Here is a 19851-nt window from a genome sequence, read left to right as displayed (position 1 = left end):
TAACTTAATCACTCATCTTCAAGATTTTAAAATGTTTTAAAACTACAAACTTGGTGAATTCTAAACATCTATACAAATATAATACTACAAATTTAAACTATTGATTTTTCCCTTTTCTTCAGAACCCTCTCCTGCTCCCAACAGTTTATGGACCTTGGCAGACATTCTGTAGTCTGCACCCTTTCTTCACTGGATTATTTATGAACCACCTTAATTCAAGCCCTCCAACCAAACCATATATTAAAGCATCAATTCTTTGCTTAGGTAACCACCAGATAGACCTGGAAAGAAGCTTCATTTAAGTAAAAGTTAATATGTTTCAACTTACTCAGAGATCCAGTTTTTAAAAATGTCATTCTATGCCTATGGAAGAGAAGCATATATAAGATGCTTGGGAACAATTAGTGTTAAGTACATGGTCTTGGGGCAGGGGGTGCGTAACTTACACAATTAAAGTTCCTGAGACCTCAGCAGTTAAGGCACTGAGGCAAAGGGAGTTCCTTGAAGAAGATCAATGTTTGTTTTATTTAGGGAAATGAGATTTACTTCCTATGAAAGAGAATTGACCAAGTGCAACAGTGAATACGTTAAGTTGTCTCTCTTTCGCCTTCTCCAAAACCATACATAGGTAAAGGGGGCAGAGCCCCTGGAAAGGTGAAACTCATGGCCCTGAGTAGTCTTGGATCTGGATATAGTCAGGGCTCAGCTGGCTCCTCTGTGTACCGTGATTATTCAAGCTCAGCTTTCTCTTAGAGAGAAGCCAACTCTAAGTTGGGTTTCCCTTAATAGTTCTTGCATTCTCATGGTGAGATACAGTTTCTCAGGCAACTGCATTAAATAATTATATACCCCCACCCCCCACTCCCAGGTATTAAATAAGAGAAGGTAATTGTTTGGGAATTTGGCATAGGGCTTTTTTTTTTTTTTTGAAGTATACAATTTAGGCTCTATTTCCCTCATAAAGCTGCTGGGGCTTGGCTGGACAACAGTGACAGTCTAATTCCTCTGATTCTGAAACAGATTTTAAACCTGATAATAACTCACCATGTTGGGGTAAAATGTTTATATATTACACATGGATACATGAACTTTGTTTTTTAAAGGTTGATACCCTCTTAAGAGAGATACATTGTGAGGGGCTGCATTTGTCTGAATTTCACCTTCAGCTGGCCCCACAGCTGCCTGAGGTCAGGAAGTTTTCCATGATCCATTTTTTGATCCTGAATTGACAAACTTGGAAACAGGTGAATGGACTATATAAGCCTCCTGGACCTTGAAGTTGACCGACCACTCTTAGCCTATGTTAGTATGTTAGGGAAACCTTTTATTGTACATGAAGATTTGCTGTGACATTTTGACTGTATTTTGTGGGCTTCTGGAAACTATGCTATTTTCGTTTGTAAACTGCCCTCATCCTTCTCAGTTGGAGAGTTGAGGTATCTAACGCAGGGGATGCATTACTGGGGCTTTACCTATATCTGCCTTTCTTTGGCGAAGTAGGTGACTCCCAGCATGTATGTTGTAGATGCATGAGGTCAGGGAAGGATACTTAGCAACCTCCGGAAGAGATGGGCTTCTTGGTAAATATTTTTTGAATTATGATAGAGGCAGACATGGAAAACCAGCTCAGAGCTTGGCCTTTATATGCCTCTTCTCCTGGAAGTAAAATTATTCTGTGAGAGAGAAGGCCTTGGACCAAAGCTTCCTGAGGACTTGAATATATTTTACTCACTCTCTTTTATTAATTCCGTCACTAATGTGGTATCTGAATACAGATTAAAAGCTTTAGGAGGCCTCAGCTATGGCAGGACTCAGAACCATTCCCCTCTGGCAAGCCAAAAAGTATTTCTGGGGGACACACAGAACATTAGGAAATCGTTAACAGTAGGTAAGAATTACCTAGATGGGAACTTTGGGAAAACTCACACACACTTATATTTACTTGACACCTATCACCAAAGACTTATATTGAAGACCCCGTTCACTGATTTGATTGATGCCCACAGAAGCTCTGAGAGAGATGTTAGGAGCTTAGTCTCGACAGTGGAAACACGTACTGGGTTTGGGCACTGATCCTGTATACTAGGGATGGAATGTGTGTGTGAGAGTTCAGAAGTGTTCTGTGTTATCATTTGGCCTTAGGAAGATGAAGGAGAAGACATCACTAACAAGTGAAGTATAAATCTCGGTGGGAACGAGGGACCCCCTTTTAAAATGTGAATGTCTTTGGTCCTGGGTCCACTGAAAATAATCATGTGTCACGGTCATGATGCTATCTCAGAAACTCTGTAGAACAAAGTCCCCTGTGAAGCCAAAAAGAAGTCAGTCCCTTTCATGCAGTTGTAACTCTTCCATGACTTGATTCACTTTACAATGTTCTGTTAGTGAATTTTGATGATTCTCACCCCTTGTGTGAGAATGTACATACTTTGGAAATTTGAATCTGTCCAAGCAAGCCACCTATGGACTTGGAGTTTTTGCAGAAGAGTTCTAAACTCAGAGCCCAATCCATGGTTCTGGTTCTAAACCTTCTCACTTGGGGTTTCCTCATACTTGCCCCAGACCACAGGGTAGCCTTGTTTCTGAGGGCAGCCTGCCAGGGTGAAGGTAAAGAAGGTGGTGGGCAGTAAATGCATTGGAGGTTTTCTTGCTTCTGGTGTTTCAGAACTCTTAGATTTTTCACAAGAACCAGCAAAACCAGGAGAGGGGGAATGGAGAAACAGGCCTAAAACTCCCTCCCCTTATGTCTTTTCTGACTTACCACACCATTTGGGTTTGTCCTGGTGCTATGGCCTATCACAAAGGACTGTTTTAAAAGAGAAACAACCTACAGCCTTGGTGGACAAGTCCTCAACACCAGCAGTCAAGTGTGGACCCTGATCTATTTTTGGGGACAAAGGATGATACTGCCTAGTGAGATGATGCCACCATTGCTAATGGGGGTGCCTGTACTCAGGATGTGTGGAAACTCAGTCCTGAGGGGTTTCTACGCGGTTTAGTTAACCTAACTGCATGCCTGACTTGGCAGAATGGAGGTGGGCAAATAGTGCTGGAAGGATGAGGGTAGGCTTTGGGGGTAAATCAAGTCACAAAGCAGATGCCTGAAGGGCCCGTACAAAGGTTAGACAAAGTTAAAACTGACAGTTCCTTATATCCTTTTGCAAGAAGGCTCTAGGGAAGTGTAGTTGGAATGCTTCTTTTGAGATTTTAAAGTGCTCATTTCTTTTCCTCTTCCTTTCATCCTTTTTTTGGTTGAATATTCTCTAAAGACAATCAGAGGCCTGCTAGGGTGGGACTTCTGGCTGGTTCCAGCACTGTCCTTGGGCCTCTTTCTGATACTGAATTGTTGGAACCGATGCACTTTGTTTATGCTATCCTTTTTTTTTTTTTTTTTTAAGCTGCTTGTTTGGAACAAAATGAAATGCATATTGCATTGTATCCTTCCTGCTTGCTGTTTTTCTCAATTTTAAAAGTTATGCGTTGAGGATAAAGTATAATTAAGGAGAAATATGCACAAGAATACCTATTAAAATAACTACCATCAAGTTTGATGGGTATAACTTCAAGGGATTAAAAAATAACTATTTTGGATGAATATTTTGCGTGGGGTTTTTTTGTAAATAAGAGTGTATAAGAACTTGTGGTATATTATGACAGTTTTAAGTGGTTGTAAGAGAATTAAAACAGGTCTTAAGCTATGTTTAACTTCATTTGACAGCAAAGAAGACATCTTGGCCTGAGTAAATCCTTCAAAACTCTTTCCAGTGGGGCCTCAGAATCATCTCTGAAAGGAGGAGAAAGTTCCTTCCTACTTCAATAAAATGTACCTTTCCAGAATTCTCCCCCCTTCTCCTGTCGTCCGATCTTTACCCTCTGGATTTGGGTACTTTAAAATTGCAGTTCAGGAAAGGTAGGAAGAGCAGAATTTCCCCACAGGGACCTTGCTCCTGGCATTGGGGAATCTGCCCATGATCTCAGAAGAATGCTTCTCATTTGTCTACATTTGCTTTGGTACAGCAGCAACGGGCCTTAAGGATCCCTCCACATCTGGATGTGCAGAGCAGTGCTTTGTCAAAAACTTCATTCTTCAGCTCTATGTGCAACTTTCCTTAAGCTGCCTATATCTTCAAGCAATTAACAGTCTCCTTATGCCCAGCCCACAATCTCTTCTGCTTTAAGTACACATCCTCTCATTTGTTTCCCTCCGAACACGGACTATAACTGTTGAGCATCCCCATAAGAGACCTTCTTAGATTTAAAGACAGTAACACAATTTTCCCTGACCTATTTATTTTCTTAACCTGATTTTCTGTATTTTCCCATGGTTAATACTTGTGGAGAGTTTTAAATTTTATAAATTAAAATTCAGTTTAATTTAAAAAAGTGTTGCCATGTTCTCTGTGCCAGGCACTATGTTGGATTCAAGGATGAATAAAAGCCAGTTCCCACCCTGAGAAGGCTCACACTCAGCTGTGAAGAGAGAGACGTGTACAGCCACCTAACGGAGCAGTCAGAAAAGTTCTAGTGGAGCAGTATACACAAGGTCATGTGGAAGCCGGCTGGGGAGAGGGAGGTCAGGCGGGCCTCAAGCACGAATAGTTACCATTCAGCAGGGAAAAGGGAACAGTGGTACATGCAGCTAGAATGCCATTTAAGACACAGGAGGTGTGAAGTGCATTGTAAGAGAAGGCTCTAAGGAGCCAATAGCATTTTTGTTCTCTGCATAATCAGGTTAATATTCCTGTCAACCAAGAAAGCTTTTGTAAGCATTTAGCCCATTGGAATTCTGAGGTGGCTATCTTTTAGTATATGTGCTGCCGAAGCGAGCACCAAGGTGGCTATCTTTTAGGGAAAATTTCCCTAATACAGTTTTTCTTGTTCCTCAAATGTAGCCCAGTGTCTACTGGAGTAATACCATGTGTACATGGTCATTAAGTGGATGCAGCAAGAAGGCTAGGGACTGGAGAGCACCAACAAGAAGTGTCTGGAGAAAAGCCAGAGCGGGGCTGGGAAGGTAGATGGGAAAACAGGGACTAGAGGCCCTGGTAGAGGTAGGGAGCTGGTTCCAAGGAGTCAGAGGATTAAGGTGGGAGTAAACATGCATGTGTGGAGGGGGACCTTAGAGATTCTGGCAGTTACCAACAATTTGGCTTTATGAAGCATGTTCAAGACGAACAAGATGGGGACATGTTCCCATGTTTTCGGTATAAACCTCGTATATTTCTAAAGGACAGCGATTGGATTAAAATGACCATTTACATAATGTTTAGGGAAGAAAAAAGGTCGACTCGGGCCTGATTGACGAATCGAGGATAAGCTTTTGGTCACAATATTCGTACTAACAAGGAAAGCAGAAGGACGCCAAACGTCTGGATTGGAAGGAATATGCCGGTGTGCAGAGTCTTGGATTGTTTTCCTCACGGCCTCCTTCGGAATAATCTAGGCTGCTAGCTGGAAATGCACACTATTCCGCCCTGTCTCGGAACTACTGAATCAAAACCTGAGGGTGGAATCCAGGAGTATTTTTAATAAATTCTGCAGGGTATGAGCGCTTCATCTTGGAAAGGAAGAAAATTTAGTCGCAGATGGTCCCGGCTCCTGCCTTCCCGACCTGGAGCCCGGGGTCCTTGGGCTCACTCCCACCCGTACAGCCGCGCTCACCTGTTCCGCTCTACCTGTGGCCTGGACGCCCGACCCCGCCCCCACGCCCGGCCGGAGTCCCGCCCATGGGGGGGTGGGAAGAGCTGGAGGGGCCGAGGCCCGCCCCCACGCCCGGCCAAGCCAATCAGGCGCTGCGGTCTCAGACGTCGGGTTACGCGCGGCGGCGAGTGGGCCGCGGGGCGGAGGTACCGGCTCCTGGCTTGGACTCCCGGCCCGGAGCTCGGCGGCGCGGGCCGCCGCAGGCAGCGAGGCCGGGCGGGCGGGCTGGCCGCGGCGCCTGGCGCCCCTCCGCCAGGCCCGCCATGCAGGGCCCCGCCGGGAACGCGAGCCGCGGGCTCCCGGGCGGGCCGCCCTCCACCGTCGCGTCCGGGGCGGGCCGCTGCGAGAGCGGCGCGCTTATGCACAGTTTCGGCATCTTCCTGCAGGGGTTGCTCGGCGTCGTGGCCTTCAGCACGTTGATGCGTGAGTCCCGGGCCCCCGCCCCTCCTGAGGCCCTGTGGGACCACCGCAGGCCCAGCCCCGCCTCGGGGACCCTCCTGCCCGAAGAGTTAAGGCCTGGGGCCCCGGGCCCTTTGGCGGGGTTGCCTTCTGCCCGCGAGCGCAGGCTGGGCATTCCCAGACTAGCGGGAGCTCCCTCCCCCGACCCAGGGTCCTGAGTCTCTGGCCTTATCGCGACAGCTTTTAGCCAGGGGTCACCCCTTCTCCTCTGCTACAGCCCGCACACGCCTCTCTCCCGAGATAACTGGCTAAAACTCGCCCCCCTGCTACCTTGTCATCGCGAATGAAGGCTACTCCACTTTCCAGCCTGGGGCCATGAACCCCCAGCTGGAATAATCCTTTGTGCCCCCTCATAGAATCTCTTCCTAGCCTCCCCTTCGCACTTTGAACCCGCATCCCTAAATCCCCAGTCTGATGCTGGGCTTTTCCCTGCACCTTCACTCCGCAAAGATTTGCTGTCTCTCGTTGGCTTTTAAATCCCGCTACTTTGCAATACCTGGATTGTAAGGCCATGCATTGCGTTCCCAGTACCACTTCCTCCTGCCTCGCCTCCCCCCGCCCCCTTCCCCCAGCTTTATTTTCTGTTTTGGTTGGAGCAGGACCCACTCAGACTGCTTTCTTCCCCACTTCTCATTCCCCTCCTTCCTTCCTGAACAGGTCCACCTGTTCGATCTCTGTCCCAACCTTTCCTAATTAAGTTGCATCTCAAGCCTCCCCTGGCTGGTCCCCCTGCCCAACCCACTCTATTACTTTTATTTAAAGTTTCCTTTATTTCCATGAGACTCAGGCAACCTAGTGGCATAGTGGAGGAGGCGGCTCAGAGGGTCTAGGGAGGTCGCAGAATCCTTGTGCTAAGTCCCTGGGGGCCCTTTCTTGAGAGGTTCCTGATGGAGAAGAAAGCCCCAGATGGCGCCTCTGGAAAACTAGAAGTTCCACCCTGTTTGTCAGGTGTGCTGTGCATCTGGAGTTGTGTTGTTTTGTTGGTGCACATCCTTCCCTCGATTACAGTAACAGGAGGCTTCAGTTGGCTGTGGGCCTAGGAGTGCCCCTGTGATTGCATTCTGGAGGAAGGAAGGGTTATAAAGATCTCTACAGAGGCCTTAATTCCAGAATGACAGGTTCTCAAAACTTCCCTACCGTGCTCACATGGGCAGAGTGGTAAGTTTCTGCGGAAAGTATGCTCCTTCGCACTGGGGATGGATCCTGCAGCTGTGTGCATTTGTCATCTAGGGTGCAGTTGCTGGAGTTACAGCTTTGCTTGTCATAACACGGGGGCTTATTTGAGTGAATTCTCCCAGGCTTCATTCAGGCTGTTTTGGATGACACTTCTTCTGGTTGCCTGGCCTGGATAAATCTTACCCCAAGTGCCTGACCGTGTATGTTTGCCACTTTTTCTTTCCTTTTTAGTCCCTACTTGCCTTGCTATTTTCCCAGCTGAACAAATACCCACTTGTTCCCACGGTAATAATTTGTGACTCCTTAGCCCAAATCAGCTGCTGACTTGGGTGCATGAACTGTATGTGTGTGTTTTCAAGACACTGTGTGTGGGTCTCCTCTCCCCTCCCACTTCTGTCTCCTCCAGCTGGTCTTCCTTTCTCTCTGAAGGAACTACAGGGACTACATTTTGTTCCCTAACTTATGATTTCCTAGCCTCGCCCTGGCTATTTCCTTGGATTTGATTGCTGCTGATGGCCCAATTTATTCCTGAGGGCTTGATACTCATGGTTCAGGGTGGGAAATGTGATGTTTATTATTTTTTTTTAAAGATTTTTATTTATTTTTTTGACAGAGAGAAAGGGAACACAAGCAGGGGGAGTGGGAGAGGGAGAAGCAAGCTTCCAGAGGAGCAGGGAGCCCGATTCGGGGCTCGATCCCAGGACCCTGGGATCATGACCTGAGCGGAAGGCAGATGCTTAACGACTGAACCACCCAGGCGCCCGTGGGAAATGTGATTATGACAGGGCAGAGTCGCTCGCTGCTGAGAAATGTGCCAGGTTGCCTGTGTTCAGAGTGACGGCGCTGGCCCTGGAGTCTTCAGGGACATGCTCACTTTGCTTAATCTTCAGTGTGAGCACATGTGCAAACCCCACTGCGGTGGGTGCTTTCTGTTTGCAAAGACCAGACTACAGAGCGGCCTTTTGCTCACTGTAAGTCTAGACGTGAAGGTTGTGTGTGGAGATGGGCATTGGTTCCTGGGACAGTGATAAGGAGGAGTGACGGGGAGAAGGGGTGGAAGGCTGAGAACTGTCTGCCCTTGCTTATCTCTTCAACTTGTCGGTTCTGTTCTGAGAACTGTGGGGCTTTCCCCTTTGGTACTGCTGGGATGAGGAGGGAATCTTTCAGGGGCTGCATCACGTTTTGCAGTGACTTTGCTGGTCACGAGGGAAGTGGGTGGAGGTCCTCTCAAAGAAGTGCATCTGTGAGCAGTTTGGTTTGCCCAGGCTTTGTCTTCCCAGACACAGCGTCGGTTTCCCAGTCAGGCAGAGCTGCTGGCAAGAGGGCAGGCTCCCGTGACGGGTGTCCACCTTGCCGCCTTGAGGGAGGTCTCGGTGTGTTAAGATCAGGCCACTCCATCCTTCATCAGTTCCACTTTTCTTTGTCGAGCATATTTTAAATAGCAGTCGTCTCTCCTGAGCAATTTAAGTTAACCTCTTTGGGGTCACAGTCTGTTCCCTCCCGGGTGCTTTTGTCCCCCTGGACCATGGGCTCATTGGCTCTCTTCTCCAACAGCTCCCCAGTTCTGCAGGCAGCTACTGTTCCATTTTCCTGTCAGACCAGCTCTGTTCATTGGCTGCACCCCCTTCTCTGCCAGACAGTCTGAGGCATTTTTCATCACTTCACATCCCTGAATTCAGTGAATCTTCAGACTGCTGTCTTTATGTTTCTTTTTCTACCCAGAAAAATCACTTTTTCCATTTACAGGTGGTTGTGTTTTTTTACCTAGAGGATTTTGTCCTGGAGGAAGACTTCACATATGGGGTGTGTGTGTGTGTGTGTGTGTGTGTGTGTGTGTGTGTAGGAGGATTTTGATTCTCGCAAGAATTTCTCATCCTGGTGCTTGGCTCTGTATGGGGGTTTTCAGATGGTCTCAGCCCAGACGGTCGAGAGTTAAGAATGCCAGGTGATGTATGTCACCTTTCTTCAGGCTGCATAAACACACAGACTCTTACCAGCCAGCACCCACAGGCATGTCTCAGTGTCAGCTAAGACATGTTAGCATGTCTCACACCTCTGTAAGTGGTGAGCTTTCCAGAGGCTCCACCTAAGCTACCCTCTGTATGAGAGGAGAGCTGAACACACTCAGAGGCAAGCTTATAAAGGGACTTTCCAGTCTGGGTTCTCTGGGATGTCACTGAGAAGCATTGGTGTCTGAGTAGAAAGAAATGCAGCAAGGGGGCTTGTCGACCTGCCTGCTAAACCGTTCTTGTTCTGGTGGCTTTATCTCTAGTCTGTGACTTGATGAAGTTGCTCAGACCAGAGTCACAGCAGAACAGAGCTGAGCCAGCCTGGAGCCCGGCACACTGTTCCACTGCAGGGCTGTGGCCCAGCTGTCAGCCAGAGGTTGGGGTCAGCCAGAGTGTGTGTTGGCATTTGGGAGTGTTGACTCTCAGGTTGATGTTTTACAAAAACATTGCTGGCGTTGAAAAATGAGAGTTTTCCTGAGACCCAGAGGAACATCACACACCGGTCTGCCCAGCTTTGAAATCTCAATCTCATACAGGAGTCGCTGGTTTTCTCACATGGTGAACCGGCCTCCCTATGTGTTGTGTACGCACACACCTGCGGGACCACCCTTCCTGGGGTCCCCTCTCCTCACTGTATCCCAGTCTTTACCTTACAAAATGTCAAACATCCAGGAAAGATGAGAAGTAATCCAGTGATAATACAGTATCAGCCCTCCCCCTAGATTCAGAAGTTGTTCGTATTTTGCCATATTTGCTTTATCTCTTTATACCTTTTCTGTTTCTTTTCTTTTTTCTTTTTTTTTTTTTTTGGCCAAGCCATTTGAAGATACGTTGCAGCCAGGATCACACTTCACCCCTCAAAACTTCCTGTCGCATCTCCTGAGAAGGAGGACAGTCTTCCTCATAATCACAGTCTCATGATCATGCCTGAGAAAATGTACACCTCCACTGTGTGACCTGACAGCCCGTCCGTACCCACACTGCCCACATGTCCCAAGTCTCTCAGAGCTGGGGTCTTTAAATAAACTGTGAGTCAGTAAAGGGCCACACGTTGCACTAGTTGTGTTTTGAAGTCACTTTTACTGTAGAACAATCTCCCCCTACATTCACTTGCGCACACTTTTTTTTTTTTTTTTAATGACATTGCCGTTTTGAAGAGTGCTGGCCAATTGTCACGGACCGCATCCCGTGTTCTGGAGTTGTCTGGGGCGTTTCCTTGTGGTGGTGTGTGAGCTGTTTCACAGGCCCCTGTGTTCCCTGAGTTTGATCTGGAGGAGGTTTTAGACTCAGGTAACCTTTTTTACAGCAAGAACACTCCGTAGGCAGTGCTGTGTGCTTCATCCTCCTGCGTACCAGGAAGCTCGTGGCCTCGGGCAGCCCTGCTATCAGTAATAATAAGGTCGACTACTTGGTGGAGGGGTGAGGTCTCTGGATCTCTCCCTTGTAAAGGTACCTTTTCCCCTTTGCAATGAATAAATTATCTCGGTGGTGGTGATCCTTTGAGATCGGGGGAATATCCTGTTCCCCAGTAACTTTTCCCTCAGTGGTCACAACGGGACACAGTGGTGGCTGCTGCACTGGGAGCTGGAGCTCAGGAGAGAAGCCCCGTCTCAGGGCCCGGCACCCAACACTCAATAAATGTCGGTTTCCTTTGCTCCCTCCGGAGTGCCAGCCATGGCTGAGGAAGATCCCTTTTTCGGTCCCAGGCTGGTATTGTGCCCACAGGGGAAAAGAGGATGGCCAACATTAGTGTGGCAGCTGGTTAGAAATCTTTATTTTTAAGAGAGTTCTCAGGGTTTCTAAACACTAATTTATCTGGTAGCATGTATTCATAATGGTGATCTCTATTTATAGTAAAACTTAATTAATTTGGAGTAAAATCAGGGCAAGAGGGAGTTGTCTGAATTAGAGGACAGTCTGGGTTGTAGAATAACTTAATGAAATGCATTTTTTAGCCTTTTAAATACCTCTGTCAAGTGTTGCCCTGTAGGGGCCTATCCAGCCTCCACTGCTTTAATGATCTGTTTAAAATCCTTTGCAATTAGTATAATATTTGCATGAAGATGAAGTCTCTTTGAAGGAATTTTACAGGTGGTTAAAAATAGCAGGATCCCTGGCTCTGGAACCAATCTGACCTGGCTTCCATTTCTGCTTCTGCCTCACTGTGCTCTTGAGCAGCCTACCTATATTTCCCGACAGTTCCGTTTGCTCCCCAGTAAGATGGAAATAATAATTTATCTGGGCCTATGGGGATTAGGAAGAACATAAGGAAGCTGGTTCAGTACCAGGCACGTGTTAGGCCCTCTGCAGGGGGCGTGGGGGGTGTGAAGTCATCCTCATTGTTGTTACAGTATTTGCATTTGAGAGTCCCATTGAAGAGCGTTTCACAAGTGCTTGAGTAACTTGTTTTCTGAATTAGGTTAAACATTTCCCTTGCTATCTTGTTTGCACGACATCTTTACCTTTCGCCCTCTTCATAGACTGCATAATAGTAGACAACTTGAACACAACCAGCTCCTTGCTGGTGAATTCCAAATTAGCATGTAGCCAAAGCAGATGGCTTTAGTAGAGGTAAATGCTCTCCTTTCTTCACCTAACCCTGACCTCTGTTTTCACCTACAAAGTGTCTCATGGGCCTTGAGAGGGCAGCCTGGTTACAGGTGATTAACCTGCATCCGAGGCCCTGCCCCAGGTCCTGTGACGGCAGGTGGTGGCACTGGGCCCTAGAGCCGCTGTCTTTCCTGAAGCTTGCTCTGTACTGAGTCCCCATCGTGCTGGCTCCTAGGCCTGGCCCTTGATGTACTTCCCAGGCACCCCGGAAGGAACAAGGACAGCGAACACCGTCCTGGTTAGTAGGTGTAGAGCTGAAATGTAAGCCAGGCCCAGCAGACTCCAGACTCTCTTAACCACTTCCCCTACCCCTGCCTGCCTTCCTTGAGCCCCTTTCCACACAGGTGTACTCTGAGGACCCTAACCCCTCGCTACGTCACCTCATTTTTTCCTGTTTAAACCACTCTGATTTTCTTTCTTAATAATACTTTTTAATGTCCAAAGTGTTACCTGGAACTTCAGACTGTTTTATGGCTCTTGATAACATGAAAGTAGACATTTGAAATGACTTGGCAGTCATTTTGTGCATGTATGAGTTCCATCCGGGGTTTGCTGTCCCAGCCCAGGCCTTTGTGCAGCTTCTCCCTGGCTGCCTGAGGATGACCGTCCTTCCCCAGGGGCTGAGCCTCCTGGAGCACCGGGGAGGGAGTATAGCTGAGTATAGCTGAGTCGGTTCAGTAGCTGGTGAGGAGGGCCCTCCACGGCTCTCAGTGGTTTCAGGTTACCTGCTGGTTTTCTCAGTTTGTTTCCTTGGTGCTGCAAAGAGTGTAGTTTATAACCTTGAGTTGGGGAGAACCCTGAAGTTCCCTTTTTCCTCACTGATGAGTAGAAGTGGTCTGTGAGCCTCTCAGACTGCTCCACTACTGGGAAGTTTTCCATCTCACCCAGGCTGTTTCAACTTGGCACTGTTGGCATTTGGGGCCAGATAAGTCTTTGCTGCGGGGGCTGTCCTGTGCATTGTCGGGTGTTTAGCAGGGTCCCTGGCCTCTCCCCACTGGGTTCCAGATGTACCTCCCTCCCTCAGGCTGAGACAGATAAAGATGTCTCCACACGCTGCCCTGTGTGACCTAGGGGGGCGGGATGGGTGGAGCGCAGAGTTGTCCCTGTTGAGAACTGCATTTATTCAGTTTGGGGGTCACTAAGTGAACTCTCAGGGGAGCCCTAGAGAACAGATTCGGTCAGTTTGTGGCCCCTGAAGGATGAGAACAGTGCCCTGCGGGGCTTGTTAAGGGCCTGGGTGCTGCCTCGACAGGGGACTGCCGAGACCCGCACCCCGTCCCCCAGGGGCTCTTGGATGGAGCAGGCTGTGGCCTGGACAGTGCGCAGGCGGTCGTGGAGGGGAAGGAGGAGGGGTTCTGCCTGTGGCCGGGGAAGCATCCATGGGGAATCCCTCCTCAAGCACAGCACCAGGGAAAGGGGCGATGGAAAGGGGACACGGGGAATGGTAAGAGCCAAGGTCCAGAGGAGGTTGTGAGCAGGGCCATCGTCCTGGGGTCTGGAGAGCATGGGACAGAGGCTCCCAAGAAAGGAGGCTTCTAGACAGCCTTCCCGTTCAGTTGCGGGCCTCTTTTCCTATAGCTTGCACTTAAAAGGGAGGGTGAGTTAAATTATTGGGTGACAAGTCAGGTTCTGCCTTTACTTTGTGCTCCATTTGGACTGTTTCTCTGCGAACATTTCCTTGGAAGCAGCTTTATCACGTCCCTTTTAGATCTCATGGGGTCCCCCTGAGGAACCGGCTGTCCAGCTCCAGAGACATGGCTACTAGCTAGTAAAGGAAGCAGCTTGTTATTGTGGACTAGCTTTCACTGGCAGCCCTTCACATTGCACACCAGTGCTTCCAGTCTCGATTCTGGACAGCTGCCGGGCCGGCCGAGGCCTGATCTGTGAGCACGGTCCCAGGCTTTGGTGGGCTGGGGCTCCGCTAAAGAACATCTCCTATGAGAAGGCCAGGTGTGAGCACATTCTAGAAATCCTGTACCTACCCCAGCAGGATTGTCAACCACTGAAACCACCTTTGTGACTATGATGAAAAGACTTCTAACTTGAGTTACTGCGATCCATCTTAGCAAATGACAGGTCCTCCCACGTTTCCTTTGATTTAGAGTGTCCTCCTCATCCTAAAGGGCATGTTGTGCCGCCATCAGGCCCCTCTCGAGCTGCTGTGTGTGAGGCTGGGCCTTACCTGGGGCGTGCTTTCGTGTGGGGGCCCTGGGGTGGCACACAGGGGTAGGGGAGGTAGGGTCACTCTGCTCGCTGGGGCACTCAACTGTTGTGTTTTTTGTTGGCTCTAAAATTTCTTTGAAAGACTTGGTGTTGAGTGTCTGTGGCTTTTCCTATCCCCAATCAGTGGTCGGTGTCAAGAGCTTTCACACTTTGTCTTTAGTTTTCTCTTTCATGGACACAGTTGTATGCACAGTAGCTCGGGACATAAGCAGAACCAACCTTATATTGTTTTATATGTTCACCTTTCTCAGAATGCTTTTCTTCCCTGTCCCCCCAGCTTTTGTTCTAGTCCCTGGGCTCCTCTAGCCTCTTATTTTTTTAATTTAAAAAAATTTTTTAAAGATTTTATTTATTGAGAGAGAGCAAGAGCAGAGAGAGAAGGGAGCAGGGGGAGAGGGAGAAGCAGGCTGAGCAGGGAGCCCGACACGGGGCTCGATGCCAGGACCCTGAGATCATGACCTGAGCGGAAGGTAGACGCTTAATCGACTGAGCCCCTAGGCGCCCCTCCTCTAACCTCTTAAGCTCATCAGTGTTCCTTATGGGCTTTTCCGTTTTCTTAGAAGACATTTTCACTTAATAACATGGACAGTGATGTAGAGAGGTGAGCACTGGCATCACCCCAGTGACAGGACAAGCCGGAGACGCCATCCTGCAGGAGTGGGGCACACCGCCTCTCTTGCCCAGACCCGAGGGCTGTGTGAGCATCTGGGCCAAGGCGGCGTCAGAACGCGAGAGCAGGTTTTCTATTTGGGTGGTGAGTTTGTGCCCAAAATATTTGCTGGTCGGTCCGACGCAGCAGACTTGGAGATTAAAGAATTGAAGATTTCCACCCCTGCTCCCACCCTCAGTCTGAGCCCTGCAGGGAGCTGGGGTCCAGAAGTCTGGGAAAGAGAGGCTAATGACGAGGGGCGGGTGCTGGGGTCCTGCAGACACAGTGGAGGAGGCCTGCATGAATGTGTTTTCTCTGTCAAGAACCCTGGTTTGCGGGGCACCTAGGTGGCTCAGTTGTTAAGCGTCTGCCTTCGGCTCAGGTCATGATCCCAGGGTCCTGGGATGGAGTCCCACATCGGGCTCCCCACTCAGCGGGAAGCCTGCTTCTCCCTGTCCCACCCCCCTGCTTGTGTTCCTTCTCTCTCTGTGTCTGTCTCTGTCAGATAAATAAATAAAATCTTAAAAAAAAAAAGAACCCTGGTTTATAATTCTATCCCCAGATTTCTGTCAGAAATCTGATCAATTGCTGGCAAAAAAAAAAAAAAATTGCCTTATGAAAGGAGAGTTAAGAAGAATGTTAGATTGCCCCTCAGATCACTGAGCAGATTATATACGGATTTGTCGTTTTCAACGAGTTAAAGTAAATAACTTACTAATACCCCAGATAGGTAAAAAAGTCTTCAGGGAAATAACCAACAAACACACTGTGGTCTTGCTATGGACCACTGTCGTTCAAGGGCCACTGCTGTGGATGGGACGATCTCCCACCCAGTCGGGTGGGAGCTGTGTTCTAGTGATCTCGTTCCCCCCCCCAAAAATGGAGGCTTTCAGGTTGGGCCAGTGTGGACATGGCTCCGGCTGAATTTTGGTCTGCGGTAATGTGAGGCACAAGGCTGAGGAGAGGTTGTGACGGGCGGGTTGCAGTCTGAAGGTGTTCCTACCTGGTCAGCCATGGAACCATGCCAAGGAGCTCCTCTGTCCCCACAGTACCACAGCTGCCGGCAGCCCTGTCCTTCTTTGCCTTGAACTAAGGCGGTGTCCTGGCGTCTTGCAGGACGGCCAGGCTCCTGGACCTGCCCTCCCTTTCTGAACTCTTTCTGTGCTGCAGACAACGTAGCCCCCAGGGTCTGCCTTGTAGCCTGGGCCGAGAACTGCCATGTTATGGGACACTGGATGTCACAGCGTGCCCCAGGGCCGCTCTTCTCCCAGCCCCCGCACCTGCCAAACCCGTTCCTGCCTCTTCCCCTTACCCACATCTCTCTTTCCACTGAATGCTTTTCTCCTTCCCTCCCACCTAGCCACATCCTCCCTGGCTTCCAAGAAGCCTCCCCTAGTGACCTTAGCCCATACTGTTAAGCTGCAGGACAGACGGTCCGTATTGTCCAGGTATGACCCCTGCCACTCCCTGGGCCAGGTCTGGCTTACTGGCCAGGCTGGTGCTGGCACAGTGCTGGGTGTTCCCCACCTGGAAGTTGGTCTTGGAATAAATAGTTCCTCAGCCTTTCTTTGTCTTTCTTGGCCTCGACACTTTTGAAGAGTACAGGCCAGTGGTTTTGTAGAATATCCCAGCCGGGGTTCGTCTGATGGTTCTTCATAACTACACTCAGGTTACGTGTTTTTGGCAGGGATGCTGCGTAAGTGATGTTGTGACCTCCTCGGTGCGCCGGACCCTCTGGCACCTGATGCGGGTTTCCCCCAGTCCCGGCCAAGTTCTCTCTCTTTTTTTTTTAAAGATTTTATTTATTTGACAGAGAGAGACACAGCGAGAGAGGGAACACAAGCAGGGGGAGTGGGAGAGGGAGGAGTAGGCCCCCCGCGGAGCAGGGAGCCAGACGTGGGGCTCGATCCCAGGACCCTGGGATCATGACCTGAGCCGAAGGCAGACGCTTAACGACTGAGCCACCCAGGCGCCCCCCGGCCAAGTTCTCTTGACGACTGCGGGAAGGCAGCTCCTGCAGGTCTCTCCACTGTGAAGTCAGCATGTCCCCCTTTGTAGTGAGTAACTTGTGGGGGGGTATGTTGAGACTGTGTAAGCGTAGGATCTGTTTTCAGTCGTCTTATAAAGCCTCCCCTGGGTTGGGAGGTCAGAGCCACTGGCTCTGAGGCATTTTGGCTAAAGGTGCTTTGGCCCGTGTTTGATCTGGAGACAATACTGAGTCACGCTGCGTAGTGCTTATTATGTGTCAAGCCCTGTAAGCGCCTTACGTACGTTAACTCATTTATTTCTCACGTTAGCCACCTGAAGCGGGTACTCCTGTTATCATATTGTATACCTGCGGAAACTGAAGCACGGAGAGGTTGAGTGAACCGTCTCAGGTTGTGGCAGCCTCTAAGTGGAATACTGGGATTCAACCCGGGGGGTCTCACTCCAGTACCTGGGCTTCCCACTGCTCCGCCTGCCTGCCGTGTGCAGGGTTCACGTATAGTTCATGACATAGGGACACTGCTTCTCTAACCTCAGTGGGCTTCCTGTCGCCTCTGCACATGGACTGCTTAACGCCATCTGGTTGCATTGTCTCCCACCTGCTTGGTTTTTCACTGAGAGCATCATTGCAACAATTTGTGTAGCCATGGTAGATGCACCAGGAAAAAGCCAAAGGCTTTCCTTCTGAGATTGGAATCCAGGGCTTGTTGAAGTCAGAGGACTCTGTCCCGTGTAGATAAATGTAACATTTGAGCCTGTACAAAAGTGGACGAAGAGACTTTCGCCAGTGAAGGAGTTAGCAGTATAGAACTTGCCCTTCTTCTATAAGCAACCAGAAAACCTACGAAACAACTGTTTGCAGACATTGGGCAACAGGCGGCTCAGGATAATGGTCCCTGAGGGATGGGAAAGAATAAGGTAAGCCCTGTGGTCTCCTCTGCAACTTTCTGCTGGAGGCAATTTCCAGTTCTCAGAGCAGTGAGGAGGAACCCAAGCAGAGCCCCTCAGCCTTGCCAGGTTGAGGAGACAGAGCTGAGGAAGCCAAAGCAGTTGGAATTTCCAGGGACAATATGGAGAAAAAGGAGCTCCGTGGAGGAAAAGCTCTAGACATTTGCTCAGGGGTCTCCTCAAGTCTCTTTCTGCACATGAGTCCGTGCGTGCATGGGGGGAAACGGGGCAAAGCCAAGAACAGCTGCTGGGAAGCTGGAAGCTGAACTGCTTCTAGGGCTGGGAGACGATCTGTCCAGTTGGATGTGAGACCTTGTTGAACGCCAGGGGCATTTGGTAGGCACCTCTGAAGATCCTTCTTATCTGAGAAAGCTGCTCTCAAACTTCACTGCCTACCCTGGCGCAAAGGGCACAGAGCTTGAAAACAAACCTGATACCATAAAACTGAGCAGAACTACAGCACAGATCTGGATGTAGAAGTGAAAATTGTAGCACTTCTAGGAGACAAAGGAGAAAATCTTTGTGACCTTGGGATAGGCAGAGATTTCTTAGGACACAAAAAATTTAAACTGTTACCAAAAAAAAGAAAGAAAGAAAAGAAAAGAGGGGTGCCTGGGTGGCTCAATCGGTTTAGCATCTGCCTTTAGCTCAGGTCATGATCCTAGGAGCCTGGGATCGAGTCCTGCATCGGGCGGGGAGCCTGCTTCTCCCTCTGCCACTCCCCCTGTTCATGCTCCCCCCCCCCCGCCCTGAAATAAATAAAAAAATAAAATCTTGAGAAAAAAAAAAGTTGGACTTCCATCTAAATTAAGCATTTCTGACCTTCAAAACATACTGTAAGGGAAACGAAAAGGTAAGCCACGGACTGGGAAAGAAATATCTGACAAAGGACTTGTATCCAGTATAGGTAAAGACTTCTAACAACTCAGTCAAAAGTCAGTGTAATTTAGTAACAGGCAAAGGATCAGAATAGACATTTCTCTAAAGAAGATATACAGATGGCCAGTAAACACATGAGACGCTGATCATTAGTGATCAGGGACATGCACGTTAAACAGTGATACCACTGTGTACCCACAGGATGGCTGCAATTAAAAAGACTGACAGTACCAAAAGTTAAAGAGATACGAACTTTGGAACTCTGACATATTGACAGCAGAAATATAAAATGATACAACCATTTCACAAAACTGGAAGTTTCTCATAAAGAAAATTACACCTGGGGCACCTGGCGGGCTCAGTCGGTGGAGCAGGCGACACTTGATCACTTGATCTCAGGGTTGTAAGTTTGAGCCCCATGTTAGGTATAGAGATTACTTAAAAATGAAAAATTTTTAAAAAGATTTATTTACTTATTTGAGAGAGAGAGCACAGGAGCAGGAGGGTGGGGAGGAGCAGAGGCAGAGGGAGAAGCAGGCTCCCCACTGAGCAGGGAGCCTGCTGAGGGGCTCGATCCCAGGACCCTGGGATCATGACCTGAGCCGAAGGCAGACGCTCAGCCGACTGAGTCACCCAGGCGCCCTTAAAAATGAAATCTTAAAAAAAAAAAAAAAAAGAAAGAAAGAAAATTAGACCTACCATCCAACCCAGCAGTGTCACCCCTAGACATTTACTTAAGAGAAAAGAAAACAGGGCTATAAAAGAACTTGTACATAAATATTCATAGCAACTTTATTCATAATTGACCCAAACTGGAAACAATCCAAATGTTCATCAACACATGAATGGATAAACAAATTGTGGTATCTCTGTATGAGGGAATACATGTCGGCCACAAAAAGGAATGAACTAGTGATACATGCCACAACATGGATGAACATGCTGAGCAAAAGAATCCAGCTTGAGAGAGTATATTCTTTTGTTTGTTTGTTTGTTTGTTGAAAGAATGTTGCTTATTTTTTTTTTATTCTTATGTTAATCCCCATACATTACATCATTAGTTCTAGATGAAGTGTTCCATGATTCATTGTTCGTGCACAACACCCAGTGCTCCATGCAGAACGTGCCCTCCTCAATACCCACCACCAGGCCAACCCATCCTCCCACCCCCCTCCCCTCTAGAACCCTCAGTTTGTTTTTCAGAGTCCATCT

The 19851-nt window shown here is 48.6% G+C and overlaps 1 protein-coding gene across 1 annotated transcript in view; it reads left to right on the top strand.

The window, feature by feature from the left end:
- Positions 1–5856: 5856 nt before the first annotated feature.
- Positions 5857–19851, top strand: part of STIMATE (STIM activating enhancer) — a 52744-nt gene continuing 38749 nt past the window's right edge. The window contains exon 1 of the mRNA XM_081819124.1: positions 5857–6123. Coding sequence (XP_081675250.1) covers positions 5964–6123 — 160 coding nt within the window. The 5' untranslated portion in view covers positions 5857–5963. The remainder of the gene's footprint in view (positions 6124–19851) is intronic.

The sequence above is a fragment of the Leptonychotes weddellii genome, chromosome 1, assembly GCF_054177405.1.
Source record: "Leptonychotes weddellii isolate Sample4059 chromosome 1, ASM5417740v2, whole genome shotgun sequence".
In the NCBI taxonomy this organism is placed as follows: domain Eukaryota; kingdom Metazoa; phylum Chordata; class Mammalia; order Carnivora; family Phocidae; genus Leptonychotes; species Leptonychotes weddellii.
The sequence above is the reverse complement of the archived record's forward strand: the minus strand, read 5'-3'. Positions and strand labels throughout refer to the sequence as shown.